Genomic DNA, 18075 nt, shown 5'->3' with positions numbered 1-18075 from the left:
ACCCACACTGGGCTCCTCTCTGCCAAGATAAACATCCCAATGTTGCAGGGCCAGCCCTGGCAGACGCCAAAGCCAGCCAGCGCATCACGAGCCTCTCCAGAAAATACTGCGCTTGAGGATGGGCTCCCAGAGCACCTGGAGGAAAGGGACGGCAGCTTCAGCTTCTCCACGCACCAAGCCACCTCCTGCCAGCCTCGCTTCAGCCCTGGCCACATGGAACAGGCACTCGGGATGCAAAGGCCACATTTGTTTTGAGCTAAGGGTTCACCTGGCTTTGAAGTTACAGGCAAACCTTGATTCACTCAAATTCAGGTTTAACCAAAGATTGGTTGTGTCCTCTGGGCCTGGAGAGGGCACGGAGCAGAGCAGGGAAGGGATGAGGATTGCCGAAGTTAGCCGAACTCCCAGCGTTAGCATTATTCCAGAAGCTGCTGGTTTCATTACCTGTGGTATGTGTGCAGGGTTTTTCCAGTCCTGAACATGACGTGGAGCTGCATTGCTGCAAAGCTTAGGGGCTCCATGGGGCTCCATGGGGCTAGAGCTGCTGGGCTTTGCAGGAATGGAGCTGCCGGTTCTCCAAACAGCTGATCCTCAGAAGGTCTTGGTGTCTCCTCAGAATTTGAGTACTTGGGTTTTGCCTCCAAACTCTGATGCCAAACTCCTTTGGGTTGGCCGCCCCCGTTTGTGCACAAAGCTGGCCGGAGGATTGATTCAGAATGAATCTCGCAGCATATGTGAGCTGTCAGAACGAATACGGCTCCTTTTTTCTTTTTGGCTGCAAATGATCTGTTGTAACCGTAACATACAGTTGGCGTCATTCGTGGCTTTCCCCAGCGGCTGGCTGGAATTACAAAAATATCGCCAAAAATGAAAAGCCTCCCGAAGGGGCAACCATTAGAGCTCCATTCCTGAATGGCGTAGGGTGGGGATTAGTAATAGGCTCTGTTCCTAATCCCTTGATCTTTTCACTGCTTGGGACCGTTGGTCTGACTCCCCGCTGGTTTGTGGTCAATGGATCAGGCCCCAGATCTTGTTCGCTTTACTCCCAGAAGGAGTCCTGTTCGCTTCCACTGGATTGTTCGCTTGGGTGAAGCAAACAGAATTGAGCCCTCGGTCAGCTGTTTGGTGGCTTATATGGGCCTGTCTGGGAGCTATCCTAACCACTGGGAGGCCCGGAGTTAGATGAGATGAGGATGACAAGGACAGATCGCTTTCAGCACTGTGTCGGCTGGTCCTGGTTACATTCAGAGGACTGCGCGTCAGAGCTCCTGGGTTCCATTCCCAGCTGCATGGGGCCAGTTAACCCCTTTGGGCCTGCGTTTGCCCATCCTCTAAGTAGTGATGCTGCTGCTTCCCAGTGAGAGGCTCGGTGGATGTCTGTAAAGTGTTTGGAGACCTCCACAGGAACAGTGCAAGGCCAGGGCAAATCCTTCGGTTTTGTAAAGACAGTCTAGCCACGAGCAAAGCCCTAGCACTTCCCCGTTTGCACTGGAGAGCTCACCAGCACCGTGCGTGCTGGGACCCGGCCCAGCACAGGCGCCAGGTAGATCAGCACCTTACAAACAGAAGGAAAATGAAGTTTCAGGTTTGCGACGTAGCAGTCACCCTCCTTTCCCTGGCGGGGGCATGCGGCACATCCATGTCAGCTTGCTGGCTATTTGTGGTTCACGTTTTAACAACTCCATCCTGGTTATTGAAGTTGATCTTCTGCCAGCAATGGGGAGCTACTGAAAGCAAATCCAGAAGGAAGCAGGAACAAAATCTTTCTTAGAGGTGCCCACTGTATTGTATAAGAGTCGAACCTGATCCAGGAAGTTCAGAGCCCAACTGGCTAGTGCCCCGAGCGTGGGAGGTTTGGATCCAGGACTCTCTTTCTGATACGTGCGTGTTTATAATAAATACTATCGTCAAGCGACAGAACGGACTGTGAGGGATGCTCCCTGTCCAAGAAACCTAAATCTTCTTTGCAGATCATTCCTCGGCAAGCGATGGGATCTCGACTCACTAGCGTGTCTCCTCCGTTGGCCTGGGGCCCTTCCCAACCAGCAATGTGCTGCAGTTGGCAAAGAAAGGAGGATTTAGTAGAATCCTGCAGCTTTCCAACAGCAGTTCTGTTTCCCGTGGCTCCGAAGCGTTTCACCTTCCCCCCCAATCCCTCCCCCAGAGAAACATCTGGTTAAGGATTTAGTTTTCGAAACACACAGACTTTGTTTTCATTGTCTTGTTTTTCTGTTTGGATGAGGGCGGCCTCATCCCGTGTCCGTGCGCAGGAGAGCGAGCGTGTGAGCCAAATAGCTAATCGCTTCCCCGCTCCCTGCAAGGTACGCGTCCGACTCACCAACTGCCTAGTATTTATTTGTAATACCCTAGCTCCTAGGAGCTAGGCGCTGTACAAACCCAGGACAAAAAACCTGTCCTGACCCCAATCTGCAGTATGGAATGCTGGCCCAAGGCAGACTTGTGCCAAGCGAAGACGGCATTATCTCCATGCTATCGGGACAATACATTGCCTGGTAGATTTCAAGGGGACCTCAAAACCGACCCAAGATATTACCCATTGTGAACAGATATGAATTGATTATGTAAAATCCTTCCTCAAAAAAGGGGTCTTGGCTGGAATCTCCAGGGAATACCACAGGAAACCACTGTGTGCGTCCCCATGCCCAGTAAAACATGCGATGTCTCTTCAGCTGGTGTTGGACGGCTTTCCTGTAGCCAAAGCATACCGCATCTTGGACGGCTACAGCGCCAGGACACCGGGATGAAGTTTTGCTGGCCTGAAATAATTTTAGTGCCCCTACGAGTTTGCAGGCCTGGAAAATGGGGTCTGCCCCAGAGCATGATGGGAGAGGGAGGTGCAGGCCTGCCTTCATAGAGCGAATCTAGCCAGGGGCTCTTCTAGCAATAGATAAACTAGGCAGCAGATCTGGCTCCTCTGTCAGGACAATTTGAGCGGCATTGTGACCCTGCGGGCCAGGTTGCAATGCTGCTCACTGCAGTTTGGCCCGGCCGCCTCTCTGGCGTTACGGAAGGGCAGCCAGGCCGAATCGGCTGCTGCAGGCCTACGAGGAGGGGGTGGAACATTGGTGTTCGAGCTGCCTGTGATGGCAGCAGTTACCTTTGTCTCCAGCCCTTCCCAGGGCCTTTAGGAATGACCCCTCTAGTAATGGGGCCTTAGGACTAGGAATGATTTGTGATGCACTAGCCCCTGGAGGCCCCGTTTGGGAAGCCAGGCCCTTTCGTGCGAGCTGCTGCGCACGCGTCGTGAGACCATCCCTGCGCCAAGGAGCTTAGAACGTAGAAAACGAGACAAGAGAAGGATTCAGCTAACTGGAGGGGGGACACTGGAGGGGTGAGGCTACTGGGAGCAGCACAATGGAGTGGTCCCCAGCGGCACAGAACTGCCACTTCCACAGCTTCCTGGTCTCCCAGGAGCCCTGCGTGGGGTGGGGTGGGGTGGGGGGCAGATCCGCTCCATGACCGCAGATTGGCCTTCAATGAAAGCTCCCGTCAGCAGCATTAGGTAGGAGTAATGCAGCTCGCTCCCAGCAGCCACAGAGTAAAAAGAAGACAGAAAAAATGCTGATGACTATTCCAGGGGCCGGTGCCTTGAGCCAAATACAAAAAGGCTCGTACAGAACGCATGCAGTGGAAATTTAGGGTCGACTTAAAATAGGAATTGGTTCTATTGGCTGTTCTGCAAAAAAGCCAGTTAGCTGGTGTCCGGGGCCCCGCTGCGTCTCTGTGCAGCGTTTTCGAGTCTGGCCCGTGCGTTGCCAAAGAGCCTGATGAGAAAGTGGGAATCTCTGGCACTCTCGCAGTGAGTGGATTTCACCTCTGTGTCTTTGTTATTGACACCAGGCCAGATCCTGCTCTCTGTTACACGGCTGTGAAGCCAGGCCTCTGGAAAACCACCAGGGTGATCTCAGCTGGCCTGGTGCCTCCGTGTGACTGACAAGCCAGTGAAGAGGTGTCCTGTTCAGGGTTGTTTTGTATCTGTCTTTCCGTTAGGCGGGTCTCTGCTCTACAGCCACGTGCAGTTCATCTATAACTCCCAGCAGCTGAACGGCACGCAGCGAGTGCTACTGGATAACGTCATCTCGGAGGAGGAGTGCCAGGAGCTGCGCAGAGTGGCCAATGTGAGCATCTGAGATGGCGGGGGGGCTGTAAGGGAGGGGGGCTGCTGGGTGGAGGGGCGGGGACGGAGAAGTTGCTGGTTGCAGAGGAACCACGTGGGCAGAGGATCTGGGCTGGGGAGTCATGTGCAGAGGGTGTAATTGTCTGGTTTTGCCTAACTGCACAAGGCCCCCAGCAAACACAAAGAATGTGTCTCCAAATTCCAGCCTCCCACACGCACGTAACCGCTAACGAGGTCTCTGGGAGTTGCGTGGGTGTATCCAGGGTCAGAGGTTGGCTTCTGCAACAAAACGGTGTGATCTGTGCACTAGGGGAGCATATCAAACGGCCGTCTGCAGTCCTCTCCAGCCCCACTGCCGGCCCATGCAGCGCCGATAGACACCAGCTCAGGGTCTGGTCCACTGTGTTTGCTGGTTACATAAGAAGACCCCATTAGGGAATAGCCCACCCCTAAATAATCCCTTTGCCTGGGTTCCAGGTAGCCCCTGAAGTGAGTTGAATCATCTCATTCGCGATTCCCCGAGGGGTGCAGTTTGTTTACTTTTTGCATTTCACTCAGAGGGGACAGCGATAGCAGCGGGCCGTTTTCGCTAGCGCTCTATCATTTTCTCCCGGTTTCTCTCTGCACACAGGGCCGTAAGCTTTGAGTTCAACAAGACTTTGGCGGGGAGCCTTGACTCCCACAGCAGATATTTTCATTTTAAAAAAACTGGATGACATTTAAGGAAAGTTCATGAGTTGCAAGGATAATTTTCCATTTTTCTTCTTTAGCAAAATTTGAGCTGGGTTCTCGAACAATACTACCCAGCTTTTACATAGTGCTTTCAACCCAGAGATCTCCAAGGACTTTGCAGAGGAGATAAGGACCATTATCCCCATTTTAGAGAGGGGGAAACTGAGGCCCCGTTGTGGAGCGGCTTGCCCGAAAGCAAAGTAGTAGCTGAGCTAAAAACACAGCCCTGCACTCCTGAATCTCTCTGGGTTGTCACAGAGCCATGGCGGCTCAATTGTCATCTCAACCAGTAACGGTCCTTAGCCATTGCCATTGACGGTGACCAAAGGAGAAGGGAACTCACCTAATTCCGTCAGTATTTCTTATTGGTGAGGGTTAGATATTTTGGGTGGGGAGAGCAGGATAAACCGGATTTGGGGGTTTCTGCTCAGGATAACCGATGTCCCTGCCCTCTGACCTCTGCTCATGTCTTTTCTTCCAGGGGATCATGCTGGCTGGAGATGGCTATCGCGGGAAAAGCTCACCCCACACCCCCAACGAGAAGTTTGAAGGGGCCACCGTCCTCAAAGCTCTCAAGGTGCGATTTGCCCCTCTCTCCGGCCCCCGGGGCTCGGGGAGAGGGGGGGGTGCTCTGCTGCCCTCTGGGCGGCCGGTGCTCACTCTGGCGTGTGCTTGCCCTGCAGTTCGGCTACGAGGGGCGCGTCCCGCTCAAGAGCGCCCGCCTGTTCTACGACGTCAGCGAGAAGGCCCGCAGGATTGTGGAGTCCTACTTCCGGCTGAACTCCACCCTCTACTTCTCCTACACGCACATGGTGTGCCGCACCGCCCTGCCGGGTAAGGGGGGCAGGGGCCGGCCTGGCGGCTCAGTGCTAAAGAAACAGTCCGGAGGGAGGGAACGGCGCTGTTTGTACTGTCTCCTGCCTCGGAGATGCCTCCCCCACGTCCTCCCTGGAGGAAGCCACCTGCAGGGGGCATGAGTTTGTTCGTTCTTTCGTTCTTCATCTCTCGTCTGCCTCTCCTCCTTCCCTTCTCTGTCTCAGTGCCCCCCTTTGCTCTCAGTCACCCCAGATTGGCGTGTCTGTTCCATCTGACCCACGGTGTTTCCCGCCTTGCTGCGGTGGGCGCAAGGCAGGTGTCAGTTCTTTGTCTCCGGGCTCCCCAGAGTCCCCCTCTTCGCCCGCGGTCTTAGCATTTTTGCTGGCAGCAAGACCCCTCCCAAGTGCAAAGGCCACGGTCGGGAGCTGAGCTCGGAGACCCTGTCACACTCATCTCACCTCTTCCTCTCCCCCCGCGTGGTACTGCCTAGGCCAGCAGGAGAAAAGGAACGACCTGAGCCATCCCATCCATGCCGACAACTGCCTGCTGGATCCTGAGGCCAGCGAGTGCTGGAAGGAGCCCCCGGCCTACACCTTCCGGGATTACAGGTAGGAACGTGGGGCTGAGATGCTGTGTGCCAGATGCAGGTGCCAGGCCAGGGGAAACAGACCGGGCATGTTCCTCGCTGGGCACTAGGTCGGTGGGCATGACCACGAGAGTCTGCTTTGGCTCCGATGCCGGGTAAAGGTCGGCCGCCCTAGAGCAGGTAGATCCCAGCCAGCGATGGGCTGAGGAGGCAGGCTCCAGATCCGTGGTACGGTCGTGGTTTTAGGAGGAATTGGGGCCAAGGTCCAGGCAGCGGTTGGCTGCGGCAGCCCCATGGTGTTCTAGGCTGTTTCACCCACCTCGCAAGGCTGGCCAGTCTGGGGACATGGTCAGCACATCCATGCCAGGAAGGACGGAGGTGCGTCCCTGCTGGGCTTAGATACAACCCAGAGGGGAGATTACCCACCCCATCTCCATCCCCCACATACCTGCCCCTGCTAGCACCCACAGGACAGGCGGGACTCGAACCCCTGAAATCCTGTGGGCCCAGCCACCTCCCATTGACGTCAGTGGGAGCCTTTCCCTGGCAGGCGGAGTGGGCCCTGGGAGAGTGGTGAGCATTCTTCTTCCCACTGGCCCACGGGCCAGATCTACTGGGGCAAATCCTGTGTGTGTTAATGTTCACTGTGAGCCCCTCCCTTCCCGCCCAGGGGCGGCCAGCCAGCCTCACCTGGATCTCGTTATTCTTCCCCCCAGCGCCCTGCTGTACATGAACACGGATTTCGAAGGTGGGGAGTTTATATTCACGGAGATGGATGCCAAAACTGTTACTGTAAGTAAACCGCCTTGACTGGCAAAGCCGATGTCAGTGGGTTGGTTGAGGAGATCCATGTTGTTTTCCTTCCTAGTCCGTTCCTCCATAGCGCCAGTTTTTGTACTAGGGGAGAGGAGGCCCCATGGGAGTTCCTGAACCGGAGGCTGGTCCCGCCTATCTTGTCTCACAAGTGTCCAACACTATGAACTGCCCATGGTGCGTGGGACTTTGGTCCAACTCCTCAAAAGTATTTAGGAGTTCGATGGGAGTTCGGCACCTGAATACCCTTTTGAGGGATTGGGCCCTTAGAGTTCTTGTTCCCTACACTTAACGCTGAGCAGTGCAGTAAACAGAGCTGGTCTACTGCTTTTTCCCATCGGCCAACGTTTGATGGCAGAGGAGTCAGACGAAATGCACGGTCTGACGATGACGCTGATATTCAGCAGTGCTTTCCGTCAGAAGAGCTCAAAGCACTTGAGAAATATTGGATAAGTCTCATGCCTTGGTGAGGAGGATTGCGATGGTGATTACCCCAGTTTACAGATGGAGAAACCGAGGCACGGAGAGGTGATGCAGCTTGCCCAAGGCTGTGCAGCGGGTTAGCATCAAGCCTAAAAAGAGAACCCAGGTGTCCTGACAAACAGCCTTCTTCTTTGGCCGCCCAGTGATGGTCTAGAGGGAACCTGTTCATAAGGCAGCACAAATGTCAAGCTGCTAACTCCGTTCCCTGGGACGTGTTCACAGAGCTCTTCCACTCTCTGCTAGCGTGTGTCAGCCGAGCAGGGATTGGTCGAGCCACTCGGGAAGATGCTGGTTAACTTCCTTTCCAAACTGAGTCACACAGAGAGACAGCAGGGTGGAGTGCGGGAAAGATGCACGCCGCTGTTGCTGAACAAAACTGACCCTGGTCTCCTTGGAGGCAATGGAAAAACACTCAGTGATTTCAGTGGCAGCAGGATTGGGCCCTCAGGAGTGAAAAGGGTAACGCATGCTGGGATCCAGTAAAAGGGCCACAGCTGGGGCCATGGACAGCCAGGGCTTTTCAGATGACTTCAGCTATGACCTCAGACGAGTGGGCCCCTCCATAAAACAGTCACATCCCTAGCCTCGGTAACCTTAGACTAGAATCCATTCTAGGTGTAATCTGAAAAGACATTCACCATCCTAATGCTGCAGAACAAGGCTACCCAGAGTGTGAGGTCTTCAGTGTGGCCCACAGCCACCCCCTCTGTACAACGGCCAATGAGGACAGCCTTAACCGGCGGGAGGGTTTTTATTGCTACCGAATTAAGCTAACAAGCAATTTCTGTTCCTCTGTCATGAGTAGGGTGACCAGACAGCAAGTGTGAAAAATCAGGACAGGGGGCCGAGGGCAATAGGAGCCTATATAAGAAAAAGACCCAAAAATCGTGACTGTCCCTATAAAATCGGGACATCTGGTCACCCTAGTTATGGGAGATACGAGTGGAAGCAAATTTAAAATTTGTATTAAAGCTAATGTTAAAAAAATTATATAATACATAGGTTGAGAAAAGAGTGTCTGTACATCTGGGTATAGTGCTTAGATTATCCACAAATACAATGTTAGTTTTTAAAAGTCATATGATACGTAGAGTATATAATCCTCAATAACCCACATTTAGGTGAATAGGTTTAACAATACAGTTTAGATATTAGAATCTGAATACTCGGGTACATCACTCATGAGAAATTGGACAGAGATTTGGTTGTGGAAAGCAAAATAAATCAATGAGAGGGGATTGTCCCTCTCTGATTGAGAATTAGGTTGGTTGTCCATTTAGAAAATACAATCCATGAGGAAAGTATTTGTTACTTTCCCTACTAAAGCCGTGTCGTAACCTTGCTGCTGGCATCCTGTGCGCCTACAATCACTCAGGATTCCTGACTTCTGCAGAGAGTGGATTTTTGGAATCTCTGATCCATTAAGTAAAAGGTTTAGACTAAGACACAAAGTTTATTAAAAAAAACCTGACAGGCTGGCGGAGGATCCTACTTCATGTGGTTGCCCAATTGACTGAGCTTCTGCACCCCCTAGTGGTCAAATTTGAAGGAAGCAAGACAAGGTGGGTGAGGTACAAAACTTTGCCTCTCTCGCCAACAGAAGTTGGTCCAATAAAAGATATGACCTCCCCCACCTTGTCTCTCTAATATCCCGAGACCAACATGGCTTCAACAACACTGTATCATAGAAAAGTAAGGTCATCAAATCCGGCCCCCTGCGCTGCGGGAGGACCAAGAAAACCTAGACCATCCCTGTCCACCCTGTTCTTAAAAGCCTTCAGTGACGGGGATTCCACAACTTCCCTGGGGAGCCGGTTCCAGAGCTCAACTCCCCTGAGAGTTAGAAAGTTCTTCCTAATGTCTAACCTACATCTCCCTTGCTGCACATTAAGCCCATTGCTTCTGATCCTCTCTTCAGTGGACACAGAGAACACTTGATCCCTGTTCTTTTTATAACAGCCTCTCACATATCTGAAGACTGTTATCAGGTCCCCTCTCGGTCTGCTCTTCTCCACACTAAACATGCCCCGTTTTTTAAACTTTCCTCATAGTTCAGGTTTTCTAAACCTTGGATCATTTTTGTTGCTCTCCTCTGGCCTCTCTCCAGTCTGTCCACATCTTCCCTCAAATGTGGCACCTCAAATTGGGCACAGTACTCCAGCAGAGGCCTCATCAGTGCTGAGTAGCGCAGGACAATTACCTCCAACGTCTTACATACGACACTCCTGTTAACCCACCTAGAATGATTCAAGTGATATCCTGTTAAAGAAATAAGCCAATCACAGTGTAGGGTTAGATTGTAAGTGTGTCCCCATCCTTGTCTCCTCCACTCTCCAGCCACCTTCATTTAAAGACAGAATTTGTGCTTGCTATGAGTCCTTTGAATTCAGTTCAGTGTTGATAAATGCAAAGTAATGCACATTGGTTATGTATAATCCCAACTATAGATATACAATGATGGGGTCTAAATTAGCTGTTACTACTCAAGAAAGAGATCTTGGAGTCATTGTGGATAGTTCTCTGAAAACATCCACTCAGTGTGCAGCGGCAGTCAAAAAAGCGAACAGAATGTTGGGAAAGGGATAGATAATAAGACAAAAGATCATATTGCCTCTATATAAATCCATGGTACGCCCACATCTTGAATACTGCATGCAGATGTGGTCACCCCACCTCAAAAAAGATATATTGGAATTGGAAAATGTTCAGAAAAGGGCAACAAAAATGATTAGGATGGGGAACGGCTTCCATATGAAGAGAGATTAATAAGACTGGGACTTTTCAGCTTGGAAAAGAGACGGCTAAGGGGGATATGATAGAGGTCTATAAAATCATGACTGGTGTGGAGAACGTAAATAAGGAAGTGTTATTTACTCCTCCTCATAACACAAGAACCCGGGGTCACCAAATGAAATTAATAGGCAGCAGGTTTAAAACAAACAAAAGGAAGTACCTGGTAATTTTTTCACACAACTCACAGTCCACCTGTGGAACTCTTTGCCAGAAGATGTTGTGAAGGCCAAGACTATAACATGGTTCAAAAAAGAACTAGATTCAGGCAGTCTTCGGACTTACGACACAATTGGTTCCTGAAAATTGCGTTGTAAGTCGAAATGTTGTAACTCGGAACCGCAATCCACTCCACTCCACTCGGGACCGAATGTCGTAAAGTCAAAACCAATTGTCGTAAGTTAAATCAGAGTGTCAATTCAGAAATGTCTTAAGTCGAACGTCGTAAAGTCGAGGACTGCCTGTAATTCATGGAGGACAGGTCCATCAATGGCTATTAGCCAGGATGGACAGGGATGGTGTCCCTAGCCTCTGTTTGCCAGAAGCTGGGAATGGGCAACAGGGGATGGATCACTTGATTCCCTGCTCTGTTCATTCCCTCTGGGGCATCTGGCATTGGCCACTGTCGGTAGACAGGATACTGGGCTAGATGGACCCTTGGTCTGACCCAGTATGGGCGTTCTTATGTTCTTATGTATGAAATATCAACTGTCCAGTTCTCTGTTTGAAAGGCACTTTCGGAATGAGGAGTCCAATGCCAGGCCTTTAGAGAAATGTCTGTTTTCAAAAGTGCTAGTCACCCCTATGGTGTGTCAGTTCAGCCCGGATATTGCAGGAGCTCCACAGCCGCTCAGGCTGCAAGGGAAATCAGATCGATTGACCGGGGCTGGGCCAATTGTCCTGAAATTCAGGAGTCTTTTGTATTCCAGCACTGAAGATTACCCTATATTAGGAGTGACTCTGCAGGAAGCGGGGAGGAGTGTGGAGGGGGGTTATTATCCCAGCTGGTCATTTTGCTGACTCTAGAACTGCTCCCACGTTGAGCCATGTGGACCAGGCTGAAGCAGGCAGTTTAAAGTCACCACACCCGCTGCAGGACATCAGGCAGGGCCCTGCTTCCTGGGGGCTTGCCAGTCCCCCTTGCAGAGCCGTTGCAGTGATTCAGTGTGAATTCAGCCAGGCTAGATTGTAGCAGCATCGGGGTCAGGTTTGCTTTATATGTTGTTTATATAGCTAGCCACAAGACATAAATTATCCCAAAGCCAGCTTCAGCCATCTCTGAATATTATCTGGCCCCATCAGAAATTACATATGGCTCCAAAAGAGGAAGAAGAGGAACACTGCTCGTGTTTCATAGATTCCTGGTTTCCAAGGCTAGAAGGAACCTTTGTGATCATCTTGTCTGACCCCTGTAGAGCACATGCCAGAGAACTGCCCCAAAATAATTCCCAGAGCAGGTCTTTTAGAAAAACATCCCGCCTTGATTAAAAATGGTCAGTGATGGAAAATCCACCGTGACCCTTGGTAACTTAACCATTGGAGCAGTTACCCTCACTGTCAGAAATGTATGCCTTATTTCCTTGTATGCAGTCAGAGTGTGATGGTCAACCTGATCTCATTGAAGGAACATCTAATTATTACCTAGTGTGAGCACAGCTGGTTTGCAATGATTGAGTGTGTTGCACTGAATTTTGCACAGACTTTGCACACTGCATCATCTTTTCTGGGTTATTCCTCTGCAACAGGACGGAGCCCTTCTTCTGGAGCTAAATGCCCATCTTGGCACTAAGTTTTTGAGTATCCTAGAGCTATCCAGAGAGATCCATTAAAGTCAAAGGCCTGAACTGACGGGAATCCAGGGCAACCCAAGAGATCTGCAGTATGCTGGTTCTTTGCCATGAGTCTAAATGCTGGTTGTGTTTGCAATGTTTTACTTGGTTTTATTTTTTTTACAGGCTTCTATCAAGCCAAAGTGTGGGCGCATGATCAGCTTCTCATCCGGCGGGGAGAACCCCCACGGGGTCAAAGCCGTCACCAAAGGCCAGCGGTGTGCTGTGGCCCTCTGGTTCACTTTGGACCCACTTTACAGAGAGCTGGTGAGTTCTTTCATCGTGGCAGGAGCAGAGACAGTCACGAATGGCACGGGGGGTACAGCGGGGAGCTAGTGGAAAACCAAGGAGCTCCGTCATGTGCAGCAAAGAGGCCCCTCTGCCTAGCCACAAAGATGCCTGCCTAGGCAGAGGTGTTGTGTCTGCCTCGGAACCAGGGGATGTTTCCATAGCTGGGTGGAACCCATCTTCAGGGCCTTGGATACTGTCATGCTGTACAGAGCGTAGGGTTAGAGATGGAAAGGGACTTTTGGGATCAACCAGCCTCCCCCAAGCAAAACGAACCCTTCCCCCCCACCCCCAATGAATGCAATAAATGCATTGTAGCAGGCCTGGACTGGGAGTCAGGAGATCTGGATTGAGCTGTGTGACCTTCACTTCTCTGGGCCCCAGTTCCCATCTGCACAGTGGGGACAGTACCCTGTCCTGCCTCAGAGGGGCTTGCGCTGATAAATTCGGCCATGTTTGGGAGCTGCCTATTACGACACTGGGGGGGTGGAGGGCTGGGCAGATCGTGGTTATACTGAAACCTCCACTTAGAGGGTGACAGGGCAAGTGCCAGGTCTCTGTGTAACCCACTAGCTGGTGTGATTTATGTCCCCTGCTGTGCCTGGTCTCAGGGGGTCAGTCTGTTACAGAGCTGGGCTCTTTGGCTCAAGCTGTAGAGACTCGTGCGCTTTGTTCTGCAAGTCATAGAGTGTAAGGGCAGACGGGACCACCAGATGATCCAGGCTGACCTCCGGTATCTCACAAGCCACCAACACCACCCAGTCACCCATGCACCGGCTGGACCCCTGGGTTGGGCCAAGGTGGCAGCCATCACATATGCACCAGTCAGGTCCTGGGACGAGTCCTTGAATGGGACTGGCCTGGTGCATAGCCCTAGTTCTGGGCTCTCCCCAGAGGGGACTGTCACCCTAGAAGAGGATTTGTTGTATTGGATCAGCTCAGTGGTTCCTCAGGTCTCTCCTGCCCCAAACATGACAAAGCGCTTCAGAGGAACACAAAGAAAACCCATAGTGCACCTGGCCCGTTGTGCCCTGTTGTGGGCCAGGGGCTACACGCTCCTTCCTCACCCCGTCATGTGCATTGCCTTGAAGCCTGGGCCGCCTCTACCCACATCAGTCTGAGCTTCTAGAGCTGCGTGATCGTTCCCCTTTATTCGACATTGTTGAGGCCTCGTCTGGAGTACTGTGTCCAGTTTTGGGCCCCACACTACAAGAAGGATGTGGAAAAATTGGAAAGAGTCCAGTGGAGGGCAACAAAAATGATTAGGGGTCTGGAGCACATGACTTATGAGGAGAGGCTGAGGGAACTGGGATTGTTTAGTCTCCAGAAGAGAAGGATGAGGGGGGATTTGATAGCAGCCTTCAACTACCTGAAGGGGGGTTCCAAAGAGGATGGAGCTCGGCTGTTCTCAGTGGTGGCAGATGACAGAACAAGCAGCAATGGTCTCAAGTTGCAGTGGGGGAGGTCTAGGTTGGATATTAGGAAACACTATTTCACTAGGAGGGTGGTGAAGCACTGGAATGGGTTACCTAGGGAGGTGGTGGAGTCTCCTTCCTTGGAGGTTTTTAAGGCCCGGCTTGACAAAGCCCTGGCTGGGATGATTTAGTTGGAGATTGGTCCTGCTTTGAGCAGGGGGTTGGACTAGATACCTCCTGAGGTCTCTTCCAACCCTGATATTCTATGATTCTATGATTCTCTGTCACTGACAGGCATCAAAACTGGGGGCGGGGTTTTCAAAGGTCTTCAGAGAGTGAGCTGCATGAGACCCAGGGAAAGGAGTTCCTTGCTCCCCCAGCACTTCTGAAAATCTGCCCGTGTCTCTCTTGTAGCAACGCCTTATCGGTCATTCCCAGCGTGAGGGAGGTGTGCAGGGGTGGAGGGAAAGCTCACTGCTCTGCGATGAACCAGCTCTACCTCCCCAGGGCTGTCTACACTGCAGCCGGGGGTGCAGACCTGCTCACTGTACATAGCCACGAGGACGCCGCGGCTTGGCCTTCGCGAGCGAGTACGTCCTGGGCTTGGACTGCTGTTTGTCGTGAGCTAGCCAGGTCCATCTGCACAAGCCGCCGGTCACACCCCAGGCTGCAGTGTAGACATAGCTCCAGTGTCCCTGGTTTGTTCCAGACCCAAATTCACCTCGCATTTCTGCCGTCCTCTCACCTCCTGGTTTTGTAACTTCTTTTCCCTCCTCCAAAGACTGGCTCCCGCCAGTGAGCGCACAGACAGGGGTCAGGATGCTAAAGGAAATGGATTTGAGCTAAATGCCCAGAGGGTTTCCCGTGTGACCCTAGCGTGGGCTGCGTTTTTGGCCAGGTCTCGAAGCAGGGCCTGCAATCTGGGCCCGGCTCTGAGGGTGTGTCTACACTGCAGACACACACCGGCGGGCTGCAGGCCAAGGTCTGGGAGCCTCCCACCTCGCAGGGTCCTAGAGCCTGGACCCCAGCCTGAGCACGAACATCTATGCTGCAGTTTGCTCAAGCCCCCCAAGCCCAAGTCGGCTGGCAGGGGTCAGCCGCAGGTTCTTAATTGCAGTGTAGACAGAACCTTGGAGTGATGTTTATGCTGAGCATTAGTGACACCTAGTGGACAATTCAGTTAATGACCGGTATCCCAGTGGAAATCCACAGCAAGGGGGAGGACCAGGAGCGCACCCCGGCTTTGTGAGCGCACGGTGCTTTCAGCCAGTGATCTCAAAGCCCTTAACAACCATTAGTTACTTCAGCCTGGTGGGGCCCTTTTCACCGATGGCAAAATTCTGGTACCGGGGGTTAAACAGCTCCCTCAGGGCACACAGCAAGTCATCGGCAAAACAGAATAAAGCCCAGGAGCCCTGGCACCGAGTCTACTAATCCAGTTGTTAGACTGTGCTTCTGCTTTCTGGGGTCTGGCAACCACAGCCCGTCCATCCCTTGGGGCCTTAGTTTAGGACACATGTACATGGCAGTGCTGTCGTGATTTGTGTTGTGCTACATGCTGTACGTGCATCGGACGAGACCTGCCCCAAAGAGCTTCAAATCTAAGTTGGCAAGACAGTCAAAGGGTGGGAGGGGAAACTGAGGCACGAAGCAGTCACGTGACCTCCCCAAGGTCATACAGCAAGGTCATGGCAGAGCTGAGAATGGCTCTCCCAAGTGCCAGCTTAGTGCCCAATCCATTAGACCGCACCGTGTCCCCAGGTGAGTTGTGCCGAGGTCTTATACTGGCCTTCTGTGCCAGGATGAATTTCCTCTTTGATGGAGAAATAGCTCAGAGACGAGAAGAGACACCAACACTGCTGCTGATGTTTATTCCTCCTTCTCCTCCTCTTCTCTGCAGGAGCGAATCCAGGCAGACGAAGTGATAGCGACGTTAGACCAAGAGCATCGAGGAGCCAGCGACCTGAACATCAACCCAAAGGACGAGCTATAAACTAGGCCAAGGACTTTCGATTAAATATTTATTTAATATTGTTAATCCTATTAGAACCCTTTTATTTTTATACAGAGCCTCGGTATAAATGAAGTGGTTAATACGAACATGGCGCCTCTGTGTTTTGGCACAGCTCCCTCTGGGCCCCATGTGCGCACCTCTCCTGCTGGGGCCGACTCTTCCGGCTGCATTCACTGGTCTTCCCCAGCACTTCTATTCCCCTGGCAGGCTCTCTTCCCATTCCTCAGGCAGGGGTCTCTCCTCAGACCCAGACAAGGAGAACATAGAGTGAGAGTTCCTGGAGGATCACACGCCCCATTCCCGGCAGGGTGCTGACCGCAGATTGAGGGGAACTGGACAGTTCTTGCGTTGTCCTGGGCTCGTGCAGTGGGGGTCAGACCTGGCTGGTTTGGTTTTTTGTGGTGTCTCCCCTTCCAGAGCCATTTGCCATTTGAGGAGTTAGGTCTGAATCCTGCTCTGGGAAGTGTCCAGGCTCCTGGTGCATGGCTCGGATCTGGCCATAAATTGCTGAGCACAGCCAGGGGGTTGGAATTGTCCTTTAAGAAATCATGTCCGCTGAGCACAAGATGGAACTGCTCTGCCGCAGGCTCCCGCATGTGTTTTGCACAAGGCCCAGGCAAAGGGCTGCGAAGAAAAGGGGACTAAGCCAAGCCGCTTGATTTCCAGCTGCTCCACAGTGAGATTGGCACTCTGTGATTGCAGTTTCCCCATTAACAGCTTGGGGCGCAGGAAAGAAACTCAGCCTCCTGCTGTCATCTTTGGATAGGTCCATCAATGGCCTATCATTGGTCCATCACTAACTGGTGCCGCTACTGGTGAAATTTAAGGCTAGAAGTCCCCAGCCCCAGGCCCATGCAGTAAAGCGTCTGACAGTGTCAAGGATGTTATGGGGACATGCTACTGGGTGTGCAGTTTGCATCTGTTCACGGGCAAGATACTGTAGCTACATCCTGTCCCGGGGAGTGAGCGCATGCCCTGCCGCAGCAAAAGCCATTTATGCTCCTGTCGGTGTTATGTGCTTACTGCGTTCTTCACTCGAAGTGTAATGTCTTGAAGGATCTGGCTTCTTCTGTGGGTAGCGTGGGCTGTTTGTTAAGTTCATGAGCTCCGGTAGGCCACTAAGTCCGTATCTTGCTGTGTCATCTTCTCCACTCATAGGGTGAATATAACTCTGGGGCCAGGCTGGGAGGGCTATAGGATCAGATCCTCAGCTGCTCTAAATCAGCGCAATCACTGAAGCCAGTGAGGATCCTGACCCTCAGTGCTGGCCCCATGCACAGGGCTGAGTCTTACCCCAATCGATCAGCTGCAAAGCAAAGAGCACCTTGGCAGGCTGGAGACTGGGGGGGGGGGGGGGGGGGGTTCCCGGCGATACTGTCCCTTTGCCAAAAAGTGCTGCTGGGAGCTTGGCCCGTGCTCAGAATCCCTCTGCCCCCCCGGCATTTCGAGGGCATTGGGAATCTGAACCCAGTCACTTGTTCTCTCTCCTCTATAACGGAGCTAATGCTGAACCTGCCCCACGTTTTCCTGAATCTGCAGCAATGCCTTCCTCCTCCTGGCTGCAAAGGCCTTCCTCAGGGCTTGTCTGCTTCCAAAGCCGCCACCTCAGCGGGCAGGGGAACTGGTGCTCATGCGCTTGCTCTCGTTCAGATAGACGTCTGTCAAAACGCCCAGCGGCTTCATCCCTTAGCACAGGAGCGGAGCCATCTCAGTGCGGGCTGCTCCTGACTGCAGGTCGATTACGTGACCAGGCCCGGAAGGGGACAGAGCTACATCCTTGCAAGGGAAGAAGGGCGTTTACCGCGTGCCCCTGAGCCAGAATTTGCTGCCACCTTCCTGCTGAGGCTGGGAGGGGGCAACTTCCCTCAGCCCACGTGGTACGCAACCATGCAAACAGCCAGCCTTCGCTCTGGCCCTGTTTCCCGGGGGTTCTTGCCCCAGCCCCAGGTCTGGTGGGATCAACGTTTTTGTTTCGGCAGTAAGACGGAGGCAGCATGCAGGTGCGGTAGGATCCCTCCAACGTGCTGCGAGGCTGCTGCAAATCTTCAGCCGGTTTCTTTTCTAATATCCCAGCCCCCCTGTAACGTCTCTTCCAGAACCAGGGGTGCCCTGTTCAAACCGCAGGAGCAGCAATGCATGAGAAATGGTATTTACGTCCTTACAGGCGAGCG

The 18075-nt window shown here is 52.4% G+C and overlaps 1 protein-coding gene across 2 annotated transcripts in view; it reads left to right on the top strand.

Annotated features, from left to right (window-relative positions):
- Positions 1-15981, top strand: part of P3H2 (prolyl 3-hydroxylase 2) — a 114193-nt gene extending 98212 nt beyond the window's left edge. For both annotated transcript variants that reach the window (XM_024202385.3, XM_024202386.2), the window contains exons 9-15: positions 4012-4139; positions 5352-5447; positions 5554-5704; positions 6177-6294; positions 6989-7064; positions 12314-12454; positions 15791-15981. In XM_024202385.3, the coding sequence (XP_024058153.2) occupies positions 4012-4139; positions 5352-5447; positions 5554-5704; positions 6177-6294; positions 6989-7064; positions 12314-12454; positions 15791-15883 (803 nt within the window). In that variant the 3' untranslated portion in view covers positions 15884-15981. The remainder of the gene's footprint in view (positions 1-4011; positions 4140-5351; positions 5448-5553; positions 5705-6176; positions 6295-6988; positions 7065-12313; positions 12455-15790) is intronic.
- Positions 15982-18075: the final 2094 nt, after the last annotated feature.

Source organism: Terrapene carolina, unplaced genomic scaffold (assembly GCF_002925995.2).
Source record: "Terrapene carolina triunguis isolate 2854851 unplaced genomic scaffold, T_m_triunguis-2.0 Scaffold88, whole genome shotgun sequence".
NCBI classification, from domain to species: Eukaryota; Metazoa; Chordata; order Testudines; family Emydidae; genus Terrapene; species Terrapene triunguis.
Note: the sequence above shows the minus strand (reverse complement) of the source record. Positions and strands in the feature narration are given on the sequence as shown.